The 26967-nt window shown below is 37.0% G+C and overlaps 2 protein-coding genes across 3 annotated transcripts; one reads left to right on the forward strand and one right to left on the reverse strand.

Moving 5' to 3' along the window:
- Positions 1-11655: 11655 nt before the first annotated feature.
- On the forward strand, positions 11656-17106 carry LOC128548009 (protein SPEC3-like). 2 transcript variants are annotated; one of them, XM_053522257.1, is made up of 4 exons: positions 11656-11814; positions 12288-12510; positions 13197-13382; positions 14069-17106. In XM_053522257.1, exons 2-4 carry the CDS (start codon positions 12378-12380, stop codon positions 14431-14433), a joined length of 684 nt encoding a protein of 227 aa, XP_053378232.1. In that variant the 5' UTR covers positions 11656-11814; positions 12288-12377; the 3' UTR covers positions 14434-17106. The 2 variants fall into 2 exon arrangements, with proteins under 2 accessions (XP_053378232.1, XP_053378233.1); XM_053522258.1 differs by lacking the exon at positions 11656-11814 and adding an exon at positions 11847-11985.
- Positions 17089-22820, reverse strand: LOC128548007 (kelch-like protein 10). The gene is made up of 4 exons (XM_053522256.1): positions 21509-22820; positions 19203-19394; positions 18659-18778; positions 17089-18195 (listed from the first exon to the last, which is right to left on the reverse strand). Exons 1-4 carry the CDS (start codon positions 22812-22814, stop codon positions 17903-17905), a joined length of 1911 nt encoding a protein of 636 aa, XP_053378231.1. The 5' UTR covers positions 22815-22820; the 3' UTR covers positions 17089-17902.
- Positions 22821-26967: the final 4147 nt, after the last annotated feature.

The following is a 26967-nucleotide window of genomic DNA, read 5'->3' on the forward strand; positions in this document are numbered from 1 at the left end:
TATCATAATCTCGATGAAAATGTCCGTGATGGCGCAAGTTTCTTTACTGTATGTGCAGACCACTGCGTATTTTCTGGTCCTTCGCGGTCATTGATTTCAACTCGTCTTCATTTAGATTTGAAGACTGAATACTGCTTAAGCTGGTGCTAGTGGGCGTGGGCAGTTTTGTATTTTCCATTACTGCTCATGAACAGACTCAATCAAACCGAGTCTGTAATTTTCACTATTTGCCTTGTTCTCGGTGCTTCAGAGAGATCTACTTTTCCTATTTCATTAACAAGACCGATTCAGTAGTAAAACGTACCACGAGTTAAGTTTGAAAAGAAGTTCAAGATGTATTTTTCCACAAAGGTTGTTTAACCTCAACTTCTCATCAGTTTGTTCCATGATATGGTTTTATCTTAGTTAAACCTTTGTGTCTTTTCAAAAAAAGAAACAAATTACATGATGCTAATGGAGAATACGACTTTCAACGGTAACATCACACCACCACAGTTTCGTTAACTACAATTTGAGTTAATGTTTAAAAGATGGGTCCAGAGAAAACAACTATTGTAAAATATTTTGATATGTCTTACATAATTAATCAAAACATTTCATGGCTCTTATTACTACAAAATATATTTCATGATATGTAACAATGCGTTTAAAACATGATGGCATTATTTTAATTGCAAAGCCGATTTTCTGATTTCAGTATTAAGAGAAAAGACAAATGTGAATGAATTACACTTAACAGCAGTACTCGATAAATAGAATGGCGTCAGTCGTTAGAGTCCTTTAAGATAATGAAAGCACTGAGAGTACTGATGGGGCGGTGAATTTTAGCTGTTTTTTGTAACATTCTTAGATGAAAGTCAAATATTGAGATAGGAACCTGTGGTTTGCGCAAGAGACTTGGTCTGACTGAGGATGACATTCATGCCAAAACTAAAATAGATTGCATGATAAAATGTGAAACACCAACCCCAATCCCTAGCACCGGCATAAGCCGAACTTTATTACCAATGTGTTTAATTCACAGCCGAGCATTTCATCAATTTTATTCAACGAGTTTAATCAATTCAATGTGGATAGTCACAAATGTAAGATAAATTTTTATCACATGTTAGCCTTTCTTGTCGAAACACCAAAAGTTCGACTTTCTTCTGCTATATAAACAAGTCAGTTCGACCGACGTCGCCTATACTATAAATGACGTTGATGTAATAGCTTTATTACACTAATGTAGTATCATTTTTATTTAATGGCTGTATTACACTCCTGCAACGTCAGACATGTAATAAATAGAGAATATTAGGTTACAGTCATATAAATTTAAATTTATTAAGTGAGTCAGAGAAAATATAAACAAGAGGGCCATGAAGGCCCTGTATCGCTCACCTGACCTATTGACCTAAAGATTATCAATATTAACATTCTGACAAAGTTCCATTAAGATATGGTCATAAATGTGGCCTCTAAAGTGTAAACTAGCTTTTCCTTTGATTTGACCCGGTGACCCAGTTTTTGACCCGACATAACTCAGGTTCGAACTCGACATAAAGATCATCAAGATTAATATCCTGGCCAAGTTTCATGAAGATACAGTCATAAATGTGGCCTCTAGAATATTAACAAGCTTTTCCTTTGATTTGACATAGTGACCTAGTTTTTCACCCCACCTGACCCAGATTTAAACTTGACCTACAAATTATCAAGATTAATATTCTGACCAAGTTTCATTAAGATATGGTCATAAATGTGGCCTCTACAGTGTAAACTAGCTTTTCCTTTGATTTGACCTGGTGACATAGTTTTTTATTCTACATGTTCCAGATTCAAATTGGATCTTGAGATCATCAAGATTAACATTCTGACCAAGTTTCATGAAGATAGAGTTATAGATGTGGCCTCTACAGTGTTAACAAGCTTTTCCTTTAATTTGACCTGGTGACCTAGTTTTTGATCCAAGATGACCCAATATCAAACTCATCCAAGACTTTATTGAGGGTAATATTTTGGCCAAGTTTCATTAAGACTAGGCAAAAATTTGACCTCTAGAGTGTTAACAAGCTTTTCCTTTGATTTAACCTGGTGACCTAGTTTTTAACCCCATATGACCCAATGTCAAAATTATCCAAGATGTTATTGAGGTTAATATTTTGACCAAGTTCCATTAAGATTGGGCAAAAATAATGATCTCTAGAGTGTTTACAAACTTTTCCTTTGATTTGACCTGGTGACCTAGTTTTTGACCCAAGATGACCCAATCTCAAACTCGTCAAAAATTTTATTGAGGGTAACATTCTGACCAAGTTTCATTGAAATTGGCTCAAAATTGTGACCTCTAGACTGTTAACAGTCAAATTGTTGACAAAGATGACAGACGACGGACACTGGGCGATCACAAAAGCTCACCTTTGAGCACTTTGTGCTCAGGTGAGCTAAAAATGAGGCTCAGAAATCATTTTTTATTACATTCAAACTTTACAACCAATTTGATCCGAATCTGCCTTGCATATAATTCTAGATACCATAACTAAATAAGGTCTTTTATATACTGACGGTGATCTTTTAGTTATGGAATTGTCCTCTTTCAAAATCAACTGTTTAAGATCAGCACATAAAATGCGATTTCACTGTTAGAATATTGCAAAAAAGTAATGTCTACATATAATTGTAATATTATTCAAATGTTTTGTCGAAAGAATTTTGATACTAAACCCACATATAACGATTTTATGCTGAAAATTGCATTATTTCCCAGGGCTTTTCACCAGCAAATTGGGAAGAGGCCTAGGCCTTTAAAATTGGGAAATTTCTGTGCGATAACTACCAGATTGGGAAAAAATGCTATTTATGGAAAGATGGTGTTAGTGTAAAAAAAAATAAACAGTAATAAGTATTTTAGACTCAAATTTAATTTTTACTGTTATAGACTAGACTACAGCACTTTTTTCAGACTTCCAGGTTTTACAAATCTCATCACAGGCCGTGTCTTCGGTGTTATCATTACCGGTACCCTCGAAGTTACGCTTATTTACCCCACAGTCGAACCATGACCTCTGATTTCTTTTGATACCGCCACGCATTTGACTGATTTGCAGTACGTAATATTTCCCGTCATATGACATTTTGTTGGGAGAATAATCAACCGGAAGTAAAGGTTATACTGCAGTAATTCGGTCCAAAATGTGCTTCCGTGGTGTAGTCGAAAGAAGTCCCTAATAAATAGATCCTAATGTTTCCATTTTTCGCGCATTTGCGCGTAAATAGGGGGCCAAATGGGCATTATTTCACTCGTGGAATGAATTTTACATAAAATAGGACACGTTTCATGCTAATACTCGCATGTTTTCGGGTTGTTTACTTGAAAACGAAAGTAGGGTGTTTATTCTGCGGACCGCTTTCTGAAATGCGGCAATATGAGGGTACCTGACTTCAGTTGACTTGCATTTCACTGCATACTATTCAACACCCCTTTTTCTTTTCGTTTTCTTGAAGCACATGTATGGATATCTTGTGGAAAATAGGTCTACGACGAAGTGAAAATCTAGAAACTGTAACAAAAATTGGTCTGAAGTAGCTGAATTTTATATGAAACAAAGAACAATTTCTTTTATTGGTATATAGCCTAAAGCAGAGAAAGATGAATAAAATTTATCTCCCCTGAAGCACAGACTAAAATCTAAAATCCGGGACACGGAACATAACGGATTAGACTGGTAATGCGCAACACGCAGTACTTTGCGCTATAGTAAGACAAAAAGTCGATACCCGACAACCGCTTCCCCCCGATAAAACTAAACAAATGTAAGCAATGTTATCTTGCATTTTGGGAAGTTTCTCTGCCACAGTGTCGTTTTTGGAAAATCCTTGATTAAAATAGAAAAGGCTAAGTTAAAAACAGACTGCATCAACATCACTAAATACACAGTTTAAAATGTGTTCATGGAAAATGTTGATTTATTTATCAATTAAAATTTAATAGGGGAGATCGTGTTTGTATACAAATCCGTTGTGTATTCTATTTATAGAACTGATAAGAAAAGATCGGATGGGCAGATGCCGAGCGTCCATGTTTGTGGTTAACATTGATATTTTTCTAACGGCTTATATTTTCTTAAAACACAAATGATATCAATAATTTTTTGAAAAATGGAAAGGATATAAAATAAGCATTTATTGATAACTTTTAATTATTATTTCGAAATAAAACGGATTAATTATGAACGCTTAACTTAAAGTGTTTTTCCTACGGCGCTATTTAAATCGTATGTCATTTAAAACAGTAATTCATTTACAAAAGATATTTGAATAACAAAACATGAATATTGTAAGCATTTCGAAACTTTTTGATTTTTTAAAATCCATAAATGAACGAAAAAGTTATTAAGAATTAAAATGTAAAATTATTTGTTTTGCCCACTACCAGATAAACAGGTGTTGATGCGTGACGTCATGGCGATCTCTCCTATTCCAAAAGGAAAAACTTGGGCTACAAACAACAGTTGATTTCTTTCTTCATATGGAAAAAGTTGGGAAACCAGAAATTGGTAAATACCTCAGTTATTGTCGATTCCGAAAATGACAAACTGACGGGAAAACAGTTAATTGGAGTGGTATTTATTGCACAAACATTTTGTTTTTCAGTGTACACTAATAGAATGTGGTCCAATTGATGGGATACCAATTTGTAAAAACAGGTGCGTTTTGTAATAAAACGAATACGACTACTTTGGAGTCGTACACCTGTTGACTTTCAAAGAACAACTGGCTTTGACGATGAAATGAAATGAAATGTAATGCTCATGATCATCATCAAAGACCTTCGACTACCTTGCATAGAAATCTAAAAATTAATACGTCAAACCGTTATCTATCTATCTATTGGAAATATACTGCATCACCCCTCTTTACGAGTATTACGTGCAGCTGCGCGCCTGTACAAGAAATTTAAAAGTAGAATGGACAGTAGAATACACAAAAGCTGAGCAGCTGAATAGAGCCTTTTAATTAAATCAAAAATATTATAAAATAAGAGCTGAAAAACAAACGCTAACCTTGTTTAGCTTTGTGCCCGACCTCTTTGTTCTGCTTAACATTACTAAATAATTTTGATTTGATGCCATGTAAAATTTTGTCCGAAGTTCTGTTGCATACCAGATTACCCCACAGGCACCAGTATCGGACCTGGGACGAAAATATGGCCTTGTTTTCATCATAAATGAATTCAAAATGAAAAATATGTAATGAAATATGAGCCCCCTTCAAAAGATACATATGTCTACTGAAGGCCAGAATCTCGAGAATCGAGCCTGCGGGCAATGGGTCGTTGTGAAATAAATTCTCTAGACAATTGAACAAACTACCTATCACTACTTCAGGTGTACATTTAGCTACAAAATGAGACCGACCCCAAGTCTCTAGCCCTTCCCATTCATGAAATATCTATCAGGAAACGAGTGCTTTCCTGCAGAAAGTCCCTGGTAGATAAAAATGCAAATAGCACTTTAAAAAAAAAAAACATTACAATATCTCTTATCTGTGACTCTAAAAAGTATAAGAACTAGTCTAACGTAAAGCCTCTTTACGAAAGAGGTAATGATAGGCACTGGGACTGAAATTATTTGATAAAGGTCTTCTGTACTGTTACGTCGGAACATTAATGATGTCTTTCCTCATGTTCTAAGATATGAAGAAGACATAGTAGTTGATTTCGCTAATTTTGAAATGTATCTCTACATCTGAAACAAAAGTTATTGTGCTCATGATATATGTAAATGTTATACCTATGTTATCAGAGAATAAAATTTAATTCATATTTTACAAGAAATCGCGCAAATTACGGCTTTAGATTTATTTTGATTGCCAAAATTCCGAAGCCCTATATTTTTCAGCATGTACAAGCTTTCTCATTAAACCAAATAAACAAAACATAAAGTTCTGCCTTAAAAACTCAATTCTCTGATTAAATTTCTAGTTTTCAGCATTTTTGTTTCCGTGATTTTGACTTCTGTTAATTATGCGGTTATCAACCTTAAAAGTTTAAGCACATATTTTCGAGACGTCTGAATAATGCCAAGTCGCTACCGGAACATAATTTCAGATTATTGTCCAGAAGATTATCTGGATAGTTGATAGAGGTTAATACACGACAGAACTGGGCCGGGAGGTGATAATCGGCCCGGAAAATGAATAATGGCCCCAGGACCATTATGAATTTGGGGCCGATTATCACCTCCCAGCCCGGCTCTGACGTGTATTTATGTTTTTAATACATATGTTTGGTTGCATTACTCAAGGGGAGTACTGACGCTAGTTTTCAGTGGCTAAATAGTTTGGGGCATATGAAAATGTCGCTAATTGTTTCTGCATGGCTGTATATTCTAATAATCGTTGCCGGTGACGTTCACCAAAATCCAGGACCGCATTCAGCTCACTCATCAGTATCGTCTTCTGCTTCTAGTGTATTACCAGTTTTGATTTACTTTTCTAACCATCTTTCTTTTGTGCATCTAAATGTTCAAAGTATACAACACAAACTTGATGACCTTTATACGGAACTCAGCAGTTTTGATATCCTAGCCTTCTCAGAAACGTGGTTGAGTAATGCAAATCCAACTGATGATATCTTGCTTCCTACTTTTCACAACCCTGAACGAAAGGATCGTACTGGTGATACCTTTGGTGGCGTGTTAGTTTATGTAAAGGACAACTTACACTATAAGCGCAGACCTGATCTTGAACTGAATCGTGTGGAGAGTATATGGCTGGAGTTAGTACTCTGTAACAACAGACATATTCTCTTTGGTCTTTTCTATCGCCCTCCAAATGCAGATAGTATTACAAACAACCTTATCGAAGATTCTATTGGTCTAGCAGTAGAGTCCAACATATCTGATATTTTTATCACAGGCGACTTTAACTATAATGCCTTCAATGCAAACAGCTCTCATAAAATTCTTACTATAACTCAACAATACAATCTTCAGCAAATAATCAATGAACCAACTCATTTCTTTTTTTTTATAATTTATTTTTTCTCTTTTATGACATACATCATACAAACACGTTACACTTGTTTTGTACAATTCTGCAGACCTACTAAATAATAATAAAACAGAAGTAATATCTTTGAGATACATTAAACAATTGCTATTATTTCCCCTTCAGTTTTGTTTATAAAATCGTTTTGTATGTCAAAAAAGATAAATAAATGTATCCACTTTGCATGATAAGACGCTTAAATTGAGAAGAAAGTTAGCACTGTATAAAATAAAAGTAGAGAAAAAAAAATATAGAGTATACCCAAGTGCGCTCTTGATTACCTTTGAAATAGATTATTTCAAATATTTTTTTTTTTTTTTTTTCATTTTTTTTTTCATGTGTCTCAGTGATGTACGTGGTAAGGATGCATATTAAAGATTCAAGAAAGACCATTTCTTTAAATGATAATCAATTTTGTTTTGCATTATTGCTATTTCTTTTTCTAGACAAATTCTGATATTTAAATAGGATAAAAACTGATTGAATACGGGAACCTTTTGTCTATTTTTCATTTGAAAAATATAATATTTCATCAAAAAAATCATGAAATTTATGGTATTGCTTTTTAACCCCTGATATTTTTATCACAGGCGACTTTAACTATAATGCCTTCAATGCAAATAGCTCTCATAAAATTCTTACTATAACTCAACAATACAATCTTCAGCAAATAATCAATGAACCAACTCATTTCACTGAACACTCTGAATCCCTTATTGATCTCATTTTTGTATCAACCAAAGATAATGTTATCCAGTCAGGAGTAGGAGAACACTTCCTTCAACATGATCACCTATATCACTGTCCTGTCTATGGTCTTCTGAAATTCAGAAAACCTAAGATTAAATGTTTTACCAGGCTTATCTGGAACTATGACTGTGGGAACTACGACAAATTGCGTGACGATTTGAGCAATCATGACTGGAATCAACGCAAAGATAACGATATTAACATATATGCAGAGAATGTAACTTCTACTATCGTATCTTTTGCAAAAGATAACGTCCCAACCAACATTGTTAAAGTTCACCCTCTTGATGTTCCATGGATGACCAGCGATATTAGAAAAATTATCCGTAAACGTAAAAGGGCATACCGAAAAGCGAAATCATCTCAATCTATTTATCTCTGGCAGAAATTTAGAAAACTTAGAAATGATACCGTTTTATTATTTCGTGAGGCAAAATCTCAACATTTTTCTAAATTGTCAGATAGTCTTAAAATGGTTCTCTGTCATCCAAAGACTGGTGGAAAACTCTCAAGTCTTTTATTTCTAAACCTGAAAATAACTCTATTCTGCCAATAAAATACCCCATTACCCATCAAATCTCGTCCTCTGACTTTGAAAAAGCAAATATACTCAACGACTATTTCCAGGAACAAACTCTTATCGATGACGACAATAGACAAGCACCTGACCTTGGCTTACCGTCTTTTATACCATTTCTTAGCGAAATCATTCTGACCCCAAGTGAAGTGGAAAATATCCTCAAATCTCTAGATGTTGATAAGGCCACTGGCCCCGATGGTATAAGTAATAAAATCCTTTTAGAAACTTCTCGTGAACTATCAGTACCTCTCTGTGATCTTTTTAACGAATCCCTACAAAGTTGTAAAGTACCACGTGTTTGGAAAGAAGCTAATGTTTGTGCGATATTTAAAAAGGGTGATTCTTCAATTCCAAATAACTATCGTCCTATCTCTCTTCTAAATACACTTGAAAAGGTTTTTGAACGACTGATCTTTAAATACATCTTCAACCACCTGAGAGACATTGACTTTTTGACCCCAGTCCAATCTGGCTGCGTTTTCCATTACTGCCCATGAACAGACTCAATCAAACCGAGTCTGCAATTTTCACTATTTGCCTTGTTCTCGGTGCTTCCGAGGGATCTACTTTCCAGATTTTATTTATTCCAGGAGATTCAACAGTGAATCAACTTACATACATATATGATATCTTGTGCAAATCACTGGACGAGGGCCTGGAAGTTCGAGCAGTCTTTTTTGACATCAGTAAGGCCTCTGACAAAGTCTGTTTGTTTGTTTGTTTGTTTTGGGTTTAACGCCGTTTTTCAACAGTATTTCAGTCATATAACGGCGGGCAGTTAACCTAACCAGTGTTCCTGGATTCTGTACCAGTACAAACCTGTTCTCCGCAAGTAACTGCCAACTTCCCCACATGAATTATCAGAGGTGGAGGACTAATGATTTCAGACACAATGTCGTTTATCAAATAGTCACGGAGAACATACGCCCCGCCCGAGGATCGAACTCGCGACCCCGCGATCCGTAGACCAACGCTCTTACCTACTGAGCTAAGCGGGCGGGCTGACAAAGTCTGGCATAAAAGCTTATTAGCAAAACTCAAATTTGCGGGCATATCAGGTTCCCTTCTAGCTTGGATCTCTGACTACCTTTGTGACCGACGTCAACGTGTTGTTCTTCCTGGCACTAAGTCATCATGGACTACAATAAAAGCAGGAGTCCCTCAGGGCTCGATTCTCGGACCTCTGCTCTTTCTTGTGTTTATTAATGACATAGTCATACACATTCAGTCTTCCATCAACTTATTTGCCGATGACACTAGTCTTTACGTTATTGTTGAACAGCCCCGTGAGGCATTTGAACTCCTTCAGAGTGATATTCTTAAATTTTCTGCCTGGGCCGACAGATGGCTTGTTACATTTAATCCTTCCAAATCGGAATCACTCCTTGTCTCCAGAAAACGAAATACATTTCGTCATCCTGTACTCTCTATGTTTGGGCAGCTAATACCCGAAGTAACTAAACACAAACATCTTGGTGTCTTTCTTTCCAGCAATTGTAGCTGGCACTCACATATTGACTTTATTTTAGACAAAGCATGGAAAAGAGTCAACGTCAAGTTTTCAAACTATCTACACTTCCTTCGTCCGGCCTATTCTCGAATACGCCGATGTTGTTTGGAGTAATTGTACAAATTATGAAGTAGATCAACTTGACAAAATCCAACACGAATGTGCTCGTATAGCTACTGGTGCAACAAAACTAGTTTCCCTTGAAAAACTCCATGAAGAACTCCATAGGAAAGTCTGTCAGAGCGCAGATACAAGCATAGACTCATTCTTTTCTTTAAAATGTACACAGATAAGACACCTGAATATCTCCCAACTCTAATACCTCATCCAGCTGAGCATCGCTATGATTTAAGAAATCCGAACAATGTACGTGGTATACCGTCCAGGACCACTTTATACTTTAATTCTTTTCTGCCTTCAGTGATACGTGACTGGAACCTCTTACAAGATAGTGTTCGTAATTTAACAACATTATCTTCTTTTAAAGATTACTTGAATAAAGATATTCGCCGCATACCCAAATACTATTAAGTCGGAACAAGGAAGCTCCAAGTTCTTCACACAAGATTACGGACTAAATGCAGTGCACTCAATCATCATCTATTTCTTAGAAATATATCACCCACGCCTCTTTGTCAATGCGGCCAGATGGAGACGAATGCCCATTATCTATTAGAATGTACCTTATACACAGACTGTCGCCAAAAACTTTTCAATAACGTTCAGAACTACGATATCGACGAAAACCTTCTTCTTTATGGAAACACTTCTTTAGCGGACGAGGATAATGTCATTATTTTCACAAATGTACACTGTTACATAGCTGAAAGTAAGAGATTCTTGTAAATTTTTCTGAACCTCAACGAGACACTATTTTACCCCCTTGTTATATTTTATGTTCTCTAATTCTAGAAAATTTAATGAACTACTTCTAACTTCTCTACTCTCATTAGCGCTCATATTGTTGTTCCAGAAACATGATTATTTGATATACTAGACTACATTCCCATAGATATTATATTTAAAGCTTCACTGTACTTTTGCGAAACAATAATTTACCTGTCCATTTTAGGAGAAGAACTCTATAAGACTTGTCTTTCGTTCTAATCCTTTTCATCTACTGTACATGTAATGTTTGTATTTCAATATAATTTTGTATATTTTTGGGAAGAAAATATGTTTAAACCAAAATGTCGCTTCGTATTGTCGAGTGTCACTTCGCGTGTCGTGTATCGTTTGGAATTGTCGCGCGTTGACCCTCACCCAAACCTGCGACACACGACGTACGATACGACATTAGGAAAATGTCGCTTCGTGTTGTCGAGCGTCGTTTGAGATTATCGCATGTCGTTTGATAATGTCGCCATCGCGTTTGCACGGTCGACACACGACAACGCGAAGTGACATCGCGACATTACGGAGTGACATAGCGACAATGCGATATGACGCTCGACAACGCGAAATGACATCGCGATATATCGTGCTTTTGAAAGGCGACATTTCTAAGTGGATATCGCGACATTGTCGTTTGGGATTGTCGCCGTCGTTTGCGATTGTCGGGTGTCACTTCGTAATGTCGCTATGTCACTTCGCGTTGTCGTGTGTCGACCCCACCAACGCGACGGCGACATTATAAATGGCCCCAACAGGATTCCGTACAAATGCACGTTTAGGACCGCGAAATACATTTTTTTTATTGAAAGTGCTCGGTAATTTTGATTTTCCCGCCATGAATCGGATGTTGCCGCATTACTTCCCTTTCCGTGTGTGTTATTTATAAACAATATGTCATAATTATATACGTGCATGTCTGTGTGTAGTAATAGATAATCACTGGTGTGTACATATACACACTCGTTCTAAATGTAAACAAATTGAGCCGGATATTGAACATAAAAGCTATGTTTCTATTCAGGTGAAGCGCTGCATGTCTCAAAAACAGGTAAGTTTATTTTGATACGCATGTATGGATTAACATTTTTCTGCTTCTTCATATAATTTTCTTGTGTGACTGTTATATTTAAACTGTTTTATTTAAACTGCATGACAGGGAGAACTGCATGACAGGTGCTGGTAGGTAATCTACAGTTCGAATACGATACGGATGTGACAGGTAAATCTACGTACAGTTTACATATGATACATTACCGTAGTAAGTCTACCCATACAGTATTTATATTAATTAGATCTAATGCTGATTCATTTCGTCGTACAAAATTATCATTGTTATTGATCAGATGATCCGATCAGTTTAGTTTATCATCTAGATACCATAGCCGTACTGTACAGCGTCTCACAATTAGTTTGTATTATGATATAGTTATTTTCTGCCATAATATTATGTTCTTAAAAATTCATTTTAGGATAACACTCAGTACTGTACACTGTATTTTTCTTTCATTTTTCTGTACACAGTGGGATATAAATTACCTGAAAGTGTCAATTTCATTAAGACCTTCCATATAAGCTGGGTGGATATTGTGTGTAATTGAGGATTGAACCGCCATGGGTTACGGTCAAGGACATGGGTTTGGTACGGGGATGGCACGTGGGAAGACCGAGAGGGTAGCCGTTCCAGCGATGCCGATGCCTCTGGCAATACTTTGTTGTGTACTCAACTTTCTGATACCTGGTCTTGGTAAGCTGGTATTGCTCTTGTAGAAAGTAAATGACGGCAGTATGCATTTCCAGTATACCGTCCGTGAACCGAGCCTGCAACATTTTTGTCGTGTTGAGCGTCGAGTTTCCACTTGTATTTGATAGTACTAGCCAGTTGCATAGTGTCTGGTTGATGTACAGTATTTAATTGTTGAATGTTGTTCTGCTACAAATGAAGTTACAGTTATCTGTAGCCTAGGAATATTGAAATGCGTTTTATATGCTTGGGAAAATCGATTTAAATTCCCTATGCTATCATAATAAATTGTCTGTAAATTATCTTCAGTAATAGCCTTTGTAATATTGATTGAAGTTCTCCTTAATTAAAAGACAAAATTTATGTCATTAGAAGGAGTTTCACAAGTTGCCATTGACGACGAATGCCATGAAATGGGATAGAACATACGACCCTGGGCACCAGCTTATTGTGTCCGAGCATTTATATATGTAAAATAAACTGCTTACATTTTTTGTATCGGGCATCTTCGATCATTGCTGATCTCGCCTCCTACAAGTTTCCGGCATTTGTGTTGGTAAAGGGACATCACATTCTGGTCCGGTAATTATATTCTATATTAATGAGTAAATAAACTTCTAACATGTACCTTGTAGCTTAAGTTGGCATCAAACCATAAAATTAATATCATTGTAATAACTCTCCCACAGGTACGATGCTAGCGGGTCTCAGTGTGTGTTGTTGCTCGAGAAATGAGGATATGTCGGCGGGGTCACGGGTTGGAAGTTGTTGTATCAGTTTTGCTATAGGGCTTCTACAACTTCTATTGACAGCTCTATTGTTACTGGGCTGGATATGGAGCTGTGTGTGGGGTGTTTTCTTTCTGGGCATGTCAGGTAAGAAGGTTATGATCATTTGTATGTTAGGGTATTGGATCCGTAAACGGTGATTATTTAGAGGTTAATACACGTCGGCCGGCCCGGGAGGTGATAATCGGTATGCGAGCACCTTGCTTTACGGGGAACACGTCAACCAACAGAAAATTCCGTCAACTTTGAAAGAATCTACTTGATCTTGGTCATACTTTCATCATGACTTGTACATGCTCATATGAAATTTCAAACTATACTTTATTTACAGTTTATACTTTTTCATACAATAATGTGTACTGTACGTGTTAGACATTTTAGTACAACAGACGCACGATGACCCTGCCTTTAGTCGGTATTCCGCAATTTCGTTTCGTGTTAATTATGCCATTTGTTTGTTGTTGTTTTTCGTTCCTACCAGATGTCATGCTAGTTTTAACTAGCTTAATTGTAACGCTGCCAATTGTAACTAATGCATTTAGCACGAAATATATTTCTGGCATCAAAATCATAATTACGCCGGAGTAAAATATTAGGTAAATGACCTTTTTATTTTGTACATGTAAACCTCATCAGACGATTTATGAAAATTACTTGGAGGACTAAATTTGTTGTTGTGGGTAGGGAATGCTAATTGCTTGAGCCAGTTTGTGAATATTAAATTGTAATGTATGTACTTTACGCAGAAATGATAAATTTGTTTATACTTTCAGCCGAGTATTATCATGATAACCCACCAGAGGGCGGTACAGTACTCCGACCGGGTGGAACTCAGAGCACTGTTGTCGTGCAGCCGGGAAGCGCTGGGTACCAGTATGGCTATCCGGCTTCTCAACCGGTGCAGCCTTACACGGGGGGATACAGTCCACAACAACCACAGCAAGGATACCCGCCACCTCAGCAACAAGGCTATCCACCACCTCAACAAGGTTACGCGCCACCTCAACAACAGGGATACCCACCACCCCAGCAACAAGGCTACCCGCAGTCATCTGGATACGGAGAGGCGCCACCTCCTTATACTGAATCAGAAACCACGCCGTCGGCGCCTCCGGAACACAAAATGAAATTGAATTAGTTTTTTGAAAGAAGGACAAAGGGTAAAACGACATTTAGCATTTAATTTCAGCTCGTTAAAAACCCATTTTAGTTTGTTTTGTTTTTTTTTGTTATTTGATAACAGTTTATTGTCGTAATAGATTTTGTCTTACAAGTTAAGTTTTTTACTCCCGAAGATTTAAATGTTTCGGGAACAAGCTATCTGAATGCTAAAATAGGCAGTGTTTGGATAACAATACATGTACCTATGACTATGGTGACTGATACATATTTCATACAAGATCATGTATTTATAATTCAGCTGGCGTTACTATTTATTATGTTTCTATGGTTACATAAAACAAAATGGCGTATAATGAATCTATTAACTTAACAAATTAAAGAATATTGAACGAAAGTTTTTCAGTGAAAATAAGAGAAACTCTTTTGCCCACCAAAACTATCAAAAGCGAGTCCGTGACGTCAGTAACACTGTTGATTGTCCGCCAATTTCTGAAATTCCAATCTTTTTCAAATACGATCTGATTTTGAAATCTCAGTCAGGTTTATCAATGAATGGAAGAGGACTTGTAAACAATTTCAACCTGTTATTAGGGTTTTATTTCATTTTGATAAAATGTTTAAGGTTTTGACAATGCGTTGAGTTCTTCTGAGGTTTAGAATGGTTGTGTGTAAATGTAAAATCTTCACTTAAAACTAGATATAGCAGAAAATTTTACATTTCAATGTTGAAATTTCTGACGTTATCAATGATTGATAATTCCGGATCAGTCTTTTTCTGTTTAAATTCAGTTGGCCTTATTTTAAAACTGCACTCATTTAGAACACGTTTGATACTTCAGAGTAGTTTTCCCGTAATTACATGCTGAGCGCATTGTCACTTGCTGATGCCAGATAGGGTTGTATTATGATTTTGCCAGAATGTATGACAAACTATAGTGTTGAGATAGTGGGCCCGTTTAACGTCACGGCGATCTCTCCTTACATGTTGTTAAATTGAATAGTTTCGTGCTGAGGACGAGGAATGTGCACTAGAGAACAAGTTGACGCAATGCTAGTTGGTACATGTATCCATACTAAGTGCTGTGGTATGGCAACGTTTTTAATAGTTTACTGTTTCAGAGATTCAGTCATTAGATTGGTGCACACAATACGGGCATTCGTGAATATCTTTAAATATGTTGGTAATAAGCCTTGATAATGTGTTAGAATCGAAATAATATATCTCAAAGATTGATTTCCTCTTGAATAAAATCATTGTCGTTTAGATGCGTATTATTATATCACTCGGACTGCGCCATTCTGCTATAATTCCTTCGCATCTGAAATCCAAACAAAGATTTTATTCAACGATATTTGATCTATTTCTTATTTCTATATAGATAACACGAGTTTTCTATATTTTTTTTCTTATTTGCCTGAACATGACAGGAATTGTTACACAAAACGATAGTACTAGCAAGCCTCCAAGTGGTTTGTTGCCTGGTTTTTCACGGTTCAGAGTTCAGTTGCGCATGAACTGAACCACGAGGGCGTAAGCCGGAGCAGTTAAATATCTAAGTATGGTCAGTTACACGATAAGCAACAAAAAGGCCTTGATTATTTCATTCATTCAAATATTTTGATAATAAGTTCGTCATAATGTTTTTACCAGTACACGCGTCGTTTATTGCGGAATATACATAGCTTTGTCTACTTCTTTGTTGAAGTGATAATCAAATCAAGTCCCGTTAGAATCTGTTGTTTACCAGGAATTTGGTGTATATCGGGTCAGCGCTTAACGTCTCTTGACCAATAATTGATGCCGGAATCTTGTAACAGGCAAACTAAGGGTATACAATATAACTTCGAGTAAAATATGCCAGATTAAAAATTGTTGAATCTACCAAGGACTTAGTTTCAGAATTTCCCGACTTAATTAAACACACATGACTATATGGACTCTGATCATCGATGATTTTGATGACAAAACTTGTTTTTTTTCTCATCTTTTTCAAAAAAAAATATGATTATGAAGGGAGGTACAATTTTCCTTTGAAGTCTTTCATTCATCTTTTTTATATACCGTAATTGTATGATTTATATGTGTTTCAATGAATTTGTTCAATAAGGTCAGAGTGTGGAAGAGTGTGTGTGAGAGAGACGGTATGTTTTACGTATATTCAGTTCCAAAAGAAAGTGTGCACTTTTTAAGTTTAAATATTTCAAAAGATTCCCCGACGTTTTTGTTTCATTTTTTCATACACTAACTCTCAGGTATAACTCAAACTTTCTAAAATGCACACCAATTTGTTTACGAACTGATTTAAATTTTGGTACCAAACATTATAAGTTTTCATGAAAATAACCGAGAAAAAGTAACAGAAAACTAAGTGCACACTTTCTTTTGGAACTGAGTGTATACATGTACTGTTGCATTTAAAAAGTGAGTCGTCTCATCAAATGGAAAAAATGACGTCGTTTTTATACGTTATGTAATGACATCAGTTTTACATTATAATTATGAATAAATCCAAATTAATCTTAAACATTCTTACCAGAATTTAAAATAATAATATAAAAAAAACATGTACCGGATATTTGCAAAACCATTGTGTCAATATATGTTATCTTGCAGTCCCACTTTACGGGATGATTCACAATTATAACTTGTATATAACTACAAAAACACATGCTGTAAAATAATATTTTATTTTCTATATATTTCATTGCTTTTACAATTTTATATGCAAATGCAAAATATAGTGTTCAATAAAGCACTTAAAGCTTAAAAAGAAGTGTTTGTCATGATTTGACAAGTATTATTACGTACCAAAAGACAAAATTTAAATTTAGTTTTGCATAGCGGTATATGTAAGAATTTCACATTGCATGCTTATAGATGTTTTGGAGATGGTTATAAATGCGAAAATGTGTCCTGTCTGACTAATTTAAGGAAGTGTACCTGTATTGATACTCGGTAATTTCCGTGTGGTCACGTATTCTCGGAAGGTCGTTTGGCATTTTTTAGATGTAACTTAAGACCAGCGCGCACTTAGCTTTCCGTAAAAAAAACGAAGAATGCCGTAACAGCATACGGAGAATACGGAATTTGCCGAGTGTCGTTACGAGTTCACTACCTTAAAGATCGGAAAAACCAGTTAGTGGATTTTAAAGATACACCTAGTTGTAGTTTGTCTAATTTCAGACTCGTACCATGCGTGGTTGCATATCGGGTATGATCAGGTTGCTCAATGACCTTTTGTAGTAGTGATTTTACTTTTCTTAATTTTGATATTCAGTATCAGCTCTTTATAATCAAGTAAAAGTTTGTACCAATACGGTTTAAAAAGAGTTCCGTGCGATTTCTGGTCAAAACTAAAATGAAATTGGGTTTTTAGTCTTAGCCTAAGTAAAAAAACTAATATTCCTTTAATGTCTAGTCAGTTAACAGCTCAATAGGAAAATGGTTTAAATCGGAGTTTCTGCTCACCTAAGAGATAAAATATTTAAATCATCGTTTCAAATGAATCTCTGAGTTTGTTACAGTGAGGCGACTTCCTCCACTTCGAGAACCTGCTCGCAAATTCAACGTTTTCTGCTGCTTTTGTTGGCGTTTTCAGTTTTGTTTCCAATGTAGAACACATGTTTGCATTACCGTGAAAACTGAAGTCACGAGCGTTGTAAATGTCCCTCACTGCGCAAGCGCTAACAGCACTTCGCCCAATGTTCATGTCGCTCATTGCGTACCATGTCTTCTTATCAGGATTGAAACATTCGACTTCCGGCGATGTCTTTTCCCCTGAAGAATAAATAGATATAGAGGATATTACATGAGTGTCTTTTCATACTGAATTTATTAAACGAGTTGAATAAAATAATAAAATGCGAGGCTCTGCCGGGCATTTTATCAATTTTATTCAACGAGTTTAAGAAATTCCATATGGAAAGTCACAAATGTGATATTCTTTTTATCACATGTTAGCCTTTTTTGTCGAAACATAAAAAGATCTACTTTCTTTTACTATATAAACAAGTCAATTTGACCAACGTCTCCTATACTATAAACGACGTCGACGTCAAAGCTTTATTACACTAGTGTATTATCATTTTTATTTAATGGCTTTATTACACTCCCGCGACATCAAACATGCGATAAATTTGTATAACGGTTTCTTGAAATTACCATTAAATAGCAAAAAAGCATACTTTGAGACTCTAGTGAAAATGGTGCTGTTTCATTAAACAACAATGAATAAATTTACCGTCATATCCGCCCATGACGTAGACCAGGCCGTCCATGACGACACTTGAGAAGTTGCTCCGCCCAAGGATCATACTTTTCGACGAATACCAATGTCTTTGGGGAGGCTCATAGTACTCGACTGAAACGAACAGAAAATAATCATTAACACAGAAAAGATCACAGGTATTAAAGGAACTACCCATATATTCTTCCGGAGTTACATTTACCTCTTATTTGACTGAATAAGAACTAGAATTTAGAAGAACGTTGCCCTTATCTGTGTTTTATTTAATTTCTATTCTGATAAATGTATTTTCTTCAAACTTAAAATAAGTTTTCCGCTTCTACTTTCTCGTTATACGTAATGACAAAAATTCTAAAAATTCGAACTTCAAATGCTGTAACCATGATTCATTCCAGAATAGTTATAAATGGCTTAATTACATTCATTTGTTCAGAATAAGATATTTTCTTTTTAAAGTTTATGTATGTGATGTAAAATTTTATGCAAAGTGGTGTGTATTTGTCTTTTCGTCATTAAACAAAGTAGCAGTTCTGGGTACCTGTCTCTAGCCTTCTGGATCCGTCATATCCTCCGATGGCGTAAACTTTATCATCACACGATACTAGACTGACCCCGCTCCGGCGAGTGGACATGCGTTCCAGCACCGACCATTGGTCAACTCGAGGATCGTAGACTTCTGCAGAGAACAGGCAGGTTTGACCATCAAAGCCCCCGGCAACATACATCTTCCCTGAAGTTTTCGACAAAGAAAATACAAATGACACTTTCTTACATCAATCCTACATCGGGTTAATTTGCATATTGTACAGCGTCGTCGGATACTAACAACAGACCGATTCCATTGCTCTCCATTCACGATGGATGCAATGAAACGTAAGATCTTGATTCCTTTCTTTAACTGGCCAGATTCCATTATGGGTTCCAGAGGTATGGCCCCTGTGACAGGGCCAGAATTAGTTATTTGCACAATAGCAGCTTCATTTATGATTTGAATTTAATCAAACTTGCACAAAAGCTTGTGTCACCATAAGATCTTGGTTCCTTTCTTGAACTGGCCAGATCCCATAATGGGTTTCAGAGTTATGGCCCCTGAAAGGGCCAAAATTAGCTATTTTGACTTTGTGTGCACAATAGCAGCTTCATTTATGATTTGATTTTAACCAAACTTGCACACAACTTGTATCACCATAAGATCTCGATTCCTTTTTATACGCCCTAAGAGACGTATTATGTTATCGCCTCGGTGTCCGTCTGTCTGTCTGTCTGTTGGTTAGCAATTTCCCTTCCGCTCTGTAACTCTTGAACCCCTTGAGGGATTTCAAAGAAACCTGACACAAATGTTCACCTCATCGAAACGATGTGCAGAGCGCATGTTTCGGATGGCTCACATCAAGGTCAACGTCACACTTAGGGGTCAAAGGTCATATGACTGTTTTGTGTGTATATTGCTCTGCATTTGCGTTGCATTGCAGTGTTCTTGTTTTTATTAGCTCACTTGTCACGTAGTGACAAGGTGAGCTTTTGTGATCACCCTTCGTCCGTCGCCCGTCGTCAGTCCGTGCGCGCGTGCGTGCGTCCGTCTGTCAATAATTTCTTGTCTGCACGATAGAGGTTTCATTTATGATTTTATTTTAACCACTGGGGGAGATATATTTTTTTTTGCCCTGTCCGTTCGTCCGTACGTCACACTTCATTTCCGATCAATAACTGGAGAACAATTTGACCTAGAGCCTTCAAACTTTATACGGTGGTAGGGCTGCTGGAGTAGACGACCCGTATTGTTTTTGGGGTCACTCCATCAAAGGTCAAGGTCACAGGGGCCTGAAAATTGAAAACCATTTCCGATCAATAACATGAGAACCACTTGACCCAGAATGTTGAAACTTCATAGGATGATTAGTCATGCAGAGTAGATGGCCACTATTGATTTAGGGTCACTCTGTTAAAGGTCAAGGTCACAGGGGCCTGAACATTGAAAACCATTTCCGACCAATAACATGAGAACCACTTGACCCAGAATGTTGAAACTTCATAGGGTGATTGGTCATGCAGAGTAGATGGCCTTATTGATTTTGGGGTCACTCTATTAAAGGTCAAGGTCACAGGGGCCTGAACATGGAAAACCATTTCCGGTCAGTAACTTGAGAACCGCTTGATCCAGAATGTTGAAGCTTCATAGGATGATTGGTCATGCAGAGTAGATGACCACTATCGATTTTGGGGTCACTCTGTTAAAAGTCAAAGTCACAGGACAGGGGCCTGAACATAGAAAACCGTTTCCAATCAATAACTTGAGAACCACTTGACCCAGAATGTTAAAACTTCATAGGATGATTGGACATGCAAAGTAAATGACCCCCAATTGATTTTGGGGTCACTCTATTAAAGGTCAAGGCCACAGGGCCCTGAACAAGGAAAACCGTTTCCGGTCTATAACTTGAGAGCCACTTGACCCAGAATGTTGAAACTTAATAGGATGATTGGTCATGCATAGTAGATGACCTCTATTGATTTTGGGATCACTCTGTTATAGGTCAAGGTCTCAGATTGATTTTTGGTTCACTTGATCCAAGGTCAAGATCACAGGAGCCTTAACAATAACTTGAGAACCACTAAGCCCAGAACGTTGAAACTTTACAACCAACCATCAGTGTCTCTTTGACTTTCGCTTCTGTCCCCTATTGACTTCTTGCCTATACGACTATATGCGTTGGGGGAGACTGACTGAGGCCTATTATGTGTAGCCGAATTCTAAGCTCTGTGTATAGATCTAATCATTTGGTTAGAATTTAGAAATGTTCACGAATAATTTGAGCAAACATGAAAAAGAGCCTTTATTATTACCTTTGTGGTTTGTAGCCCCGGCGTCACTTCTCTGATAGTACATAGGTGTAATCATAGACCACTGGTTAGTTTCCTTGTTATATTTTTCCGCTGAGCTGTGTCTGTGTCTTCCATCATAGCCTCCGCATACGTAAATAACACCATCAATTTCTACCACACTGACGTAACACCTAGATTGATACATAGGTGCTCGCTCCTCCCATCTCTTATTGGAAGCATTGAAACAAATCACACTATTTAGATATTGCGACCCATTGAAACCACCTACAACGTAAACGTTATCGCGTAATGTAATTGTCCCGTGATACGCTCTTGGTTGGGGAAGTTCACATTCGTGAGTTTCAAACCATTGGTCGGTATTTCTGTCGTATGTTTCTACCGAATCGGTCACGCCATCTTTTGCCCATCCACCTAATACAAATATGATGCTGCTTGGTATTCTCGGTTTTATCCATCTCGCGAGATCTTTTGTCCGCGATTTTAATGTTGGATCTTTTGATGAACGGAACTTCTTGACAAGGTTATATGAAAGAGAAATTCTGTCCCAACAAGGACCACGTTTTAAATCACGACGATTGACAATTTTGTCTTTGAAACACTCTTCTGTTACGTATGGAAATCTAACACGGTCGAGAAGAGTTTTAAAATGTTCTTTCCTTTCTCTAAATGAAAACTCAACCCATTTCATAACGGCATCATACACTTCATCTTCTACCTTCACATTCAACCTGTCGTCTGCAATAATTTCTCCGAGTTCGTCTGTATCGAGATGCACATACTCCTGACTTTTTTCAACAATATCATTGAAATGTTGTGTAATGTAAGCCCAACATATGCCTTTAAGGTCTATGTTGTTGTAATACCTTGCAAAGCGAAGGAAGCCTATGCAATTTTCTGGTGAAATTTCTGTAGAGAAAAAGTCTATACACTCTTGTAGCAGACCAAGTACGTTAAAACGATCTGCAGCTGCAAATATTTCTTCGGCATTGTCTGAAGTTATGATAACCTCTTTTGTGTACGCATAATCAATAATTACTTCCATTGCTTTCATAGTAACGTCGTGAATTTTCACTTCGTGCTGTAACGTTTCTTGAAGACCATTTGTGAAAAGCGAACGAAAGAACTCGCTGCAGCTTGACATTACTGCTCTATGTACAGGGAACTTTTTCTTCTCCCCTGGTATGCAGATGGTCGCATCACAGAATGTTCCGGTTTCGCGCATTGAAGCCAAATTCCGACGAAATTCCAGTTCATCTTTAGCAAATGGTGAAGCCTCCATTTTTCTTTGAAATGTTTTTGTCGCCATGACGTCAAAAAGCATGACGTCAAGATACTTAACGTTGGCGGAAAACACCAAAACGTAAAAAGCAATTACGCTTACAGTGTCATAGTTTTAAATAAATGGCTTTTTTCACTTTCCTGAGTGTGTTGCGAGAAAAAGTATATCTGCATTACTGGTTTTCTTGACTAGTCATTGTTTGTTTGTTTGTGTGTTGTTGTTTTGTTTGTTGTTGGATAATTAGCACATTAAATGCATCATGGTCCTGTATCAACTTCATAGAATTCGGACGAACATTTTTCTTTAAAGAATTATTCACCCTAAGCGAGGATTCGAACCCACGGCGGTGGAGGACATGCGAATTGAGGTCAATAACCTTAACCTCTCAGCCATGGAGGCCCCTTGAGATAGTAATTCGAATTTTGAGTTAACAAGTATATATGTCAACATGCTGATATAAAGGGTGTAAGGAAAGTTAGTTCCAAATGGAAAAGTAAATCAGCTTATGAAAAACATGGAAAGTAATACATATAGTTTTCCGTTATATTAAATGCTGATATGTTGAAGTAATGCTACTATAGAAATTTGGTTATTTTCAGATTTTCTTATTGGAGAAACATATTTTGTTCCATGTACTAACTTTAGAATTTTTTAACTTTTGAAACTTAACAAACGTGTCTTCTTTCATTGATTCTAACAAAAACATTTTATGTCAGATCTGAATTATTATTTGTACAATACGAATTCAACTACTACATTGTAAAACAAAACAAATAACTTTTAAATATATTGCAACATATGTTAACTGTTAAGTATGGAAGTGGCCTACCCCCCATAAATTTTAGTGAAAAATACCATTTTCAATATAAATATTATAAGCAATGGAAATTTTTCACCGAATGTCGTATACATTTATTTCAACTTATCCATTAATAAAACCCTAAACAGTGTCATTGGTCATCTTTCAGTGAATGGTGTGAACCTTTCCTGTTTTCTTTTACATCTAAGTAAAATGGCCGTTTGCTTTACCGGAACAAACTTTCTTTACACCCTTTAGAATGTCTAAATTTCAAGTTAATAGAAAATATCTACCTTGAACTGATGTTCTTCCATGCATCCATACATGAGTAGTATAAACATACGATTTTCGTTTTTACCAAAAAGAAATCATACGGAACTGTGATCATTTCCTGATATGTTTAACAGGCTTAGCCAAAATGATGACACGAACACTTTTTGTAGTTTTAAGACTAACAGCTAGTGCATCGGCTTAAGATCATGTTCAAAATGAATCTAAATATTACTAATAATAACCAGAACTTGAAATATATACTCTTCTGTATACAGCTGCACCTACGTGACATGAAATAAATGGTAACAAAAAATATTACAGTTTCCCTTTCTGATATGTATTCTACATATTTTAGCAGAAATACCGTGCATGCGCAAATGGTGAAATTTTGCATTGCCCAGAATATATGGAAGAGCGTTAATGGCAGGAGCATATCATCTGTTAACTGTAACTCGAAATTCCGAGTAACTTATCACAAACTTTTTACATAGTATTTTTCCTCCTTACCTGCAATATTTGAACGACTGTCCGTCTGTCAAAGGCCAAAAATGTTAATGGGCTACTACTCCTAAACATCTGAGCTTTAAAATTATTTCATTGACTCTTAGATTGTAACAGTGTAAAGTGGATACTTCTACCTATTCCGAATGATCCATATACGGTACCCAGCATGTAGGGGCTTGCACATATTCTACCATATATGTCATACCCTAGTCTCAAGAGCTAATCAGTTTTCAAATATACCTTCATTCACATGTCGTGTATGCTCCGGTTGTAGGGAATCGGTCGAAAACCTTCCAGATATGGTCATAGTACGTAATTACTCTAATTTCGAACACTACCTTCCATGACCTCTTCTTAAAATTTACAGCTACCTAGGCACCCGGTCCTGGTTTCAGATGGTTTCCAGGGCCAATAACTACACATTCATGCAGAGTACATCTGTATTTCCTTGCCATGTGGCATCAAACCGGGGTGGGAAAACTTGGGCTACAAAAAGTACTTAATAACGACCAGAATCAAGTTCCTGTATCCACTCGCGTACAGAGCAAGCATGTCGCTATAAGTCTTATGCATATGTTGGTCTACAGGATGTATAGATATAATATATCACTGTGAATTCTGTAATTATTTGCACTATTATATACTGTCATATGTCATCATACGATGCGTTTTATATAACATATATACTGCTTTATCATAAGGGAAAATACTTATAGCTTCACATAGTCTGTACTTAATGATTAAATACTCCCAAATGGGATTTTAGCCATATAGTTACTGTTTATTTTTGTGCATTATATTCATACCTATAATATCATGTGATGTGCAGTACTGTCTAATATAATGGAGTATAATAGGGCTTGCTATCCTTTTTGTATTCTTCGTTTCGTTTCGGAAGGATGCATGTCGGGATATCTCACCTCTTGTATTTTAATAGTTAAACTGCAAATATACCTTAATCAAGAATTGAGTAAATTTGTGTATATATGCTGATTATTTCACATTATCGTTAACGTACTGATGCTTTGTGCTGTCTGTACATAAGATTGTATGTTATAAATGTTGTTCTATTTTGATGTGATTATGTTTGTATGTATATCTGTAATTATTGATAGCTCTCCTTGTTGGAGGTAATAAAGAATCTATCCTAATAAATTACACACACCTGGCACTAATGCACTGCCGTAAGACTAACACAGTTTAACATATCTAAAATGAAAATATACATTTTTGAAAAGTATGTCAAATTCGAAAAAAAAAGTCCACAAAATGGGACTAAATATACGCTGAATAAATTTTCTCATCAGCTGGAATACCATACTATGGTGGCTGATTTCTGCCATTTCGCGTTTTCGCCCCGCGACCCCGCCAAGCGAAAACACGAGAATTTACAAGTTAAAATGGCGGGGGCGCGGGGCGAAAACTCGCTATTTAGCGGGGGCGCGGAGCGAAAACACGATAATTAGCGGGGTCGCGGGGCGAGAGTTAGTAACTGGTTTGTCGGGGGCGCGTGGCGAAAACACGATAATTAGCGCTGCTTAAACGCCGAGTTTTCGCACTGCACCCCCGACATTCCAGTTCCTAAATCTCGCCCCTCGACACCGCTAATTATCGTGTTTTCGCTTCGCGCCCCTACTAAATAGCGAGTTTTCGCCCCGCGACCCCACCGAGCGAAAACACGAAAATTAACAAGATAAAATGGCGGGGGCGCCAGGCGAAAACTCGCTATTTAGCGAGGGTGCGAAGCGAAAACACGATAATTAGCGGGAGCGCAGGGCGAGATTTAGTAACTGGATGTCGGGGCGCGGTGCGAAAACTCGACGTTTAAGCAGCGCTAATTATCGTGTTTTCGTCTCGCGCCCCCGACATACCAGTTACTAAATCTCGCCCCGCGACCCCGCTAAACAGCGAGTTTTCGCTCCGCGCCCACGCTAAATAGCGAGTTTTCGCCCCGCGCCCCCGCCATTTTAACTTGTTAATTCTCGTGTTTTCGCTCGGCGGGGTCGCGGGGCGAAAACGCGAAATGGCAGAAATCAGCCACCATACCATACACATGGAGAAAACGTCTTGATTCAGGTAACATTTTGCTTATAGTTTCGTTATTACTTGCCGGATTTTCATAAAATAAAGTGCGTCGAAGACAGCAAAATGACTGCACATAGAGTCTTTTCATAAACACTTCTCCCAACTCCTTTTTGTGGACAAAGTACATACCTTCACAGATGAGCGAAGTCATGATTTGATAAAAGTACTGAGAAATGATTGTAGACGTTTTCTGCGAAAGAAACAATTCATTTTGCTGTTTTCGGCGCTCATTATAAGGGGGAAAATGTGGACTAAATGTTACCTGAATCGGGACATTTTCTATATGTGTACGGTATCCAAAAGTCGCGAAGGTTGGCCACCTTGTATCGGCTGTGAACCATGATACTTGGGATCATACCGCGGCGACGCTGAAACTAAATTCATGTGACAAGTTCCCGCTTTTGAAGTCGTGTGTAACTTATTTTGGATAACAAGTCAACATATAACATTATGTAAGTTTGATTTCTAAGAAAAGGCCTAGATCTATAGCATCCAAGTTTAAGCAGATCTTGGGTCGTT

This window comes from Mercenaria mercenaria, chromosome 13 (genome assembly GCF_021730395.1).
Source record: "Mercenaria mercenaria strain notata chromosome 13, MADL_Memer_1, whole genome shotgun sequence".
Classification (NCBI taxonomy): domain Eukaryota; kingdom Metazoa; phylum Mollusca; class Bivalvia; order Venerida; family Veneridae; genus Mercenaria; species Mercenaria mercenaria.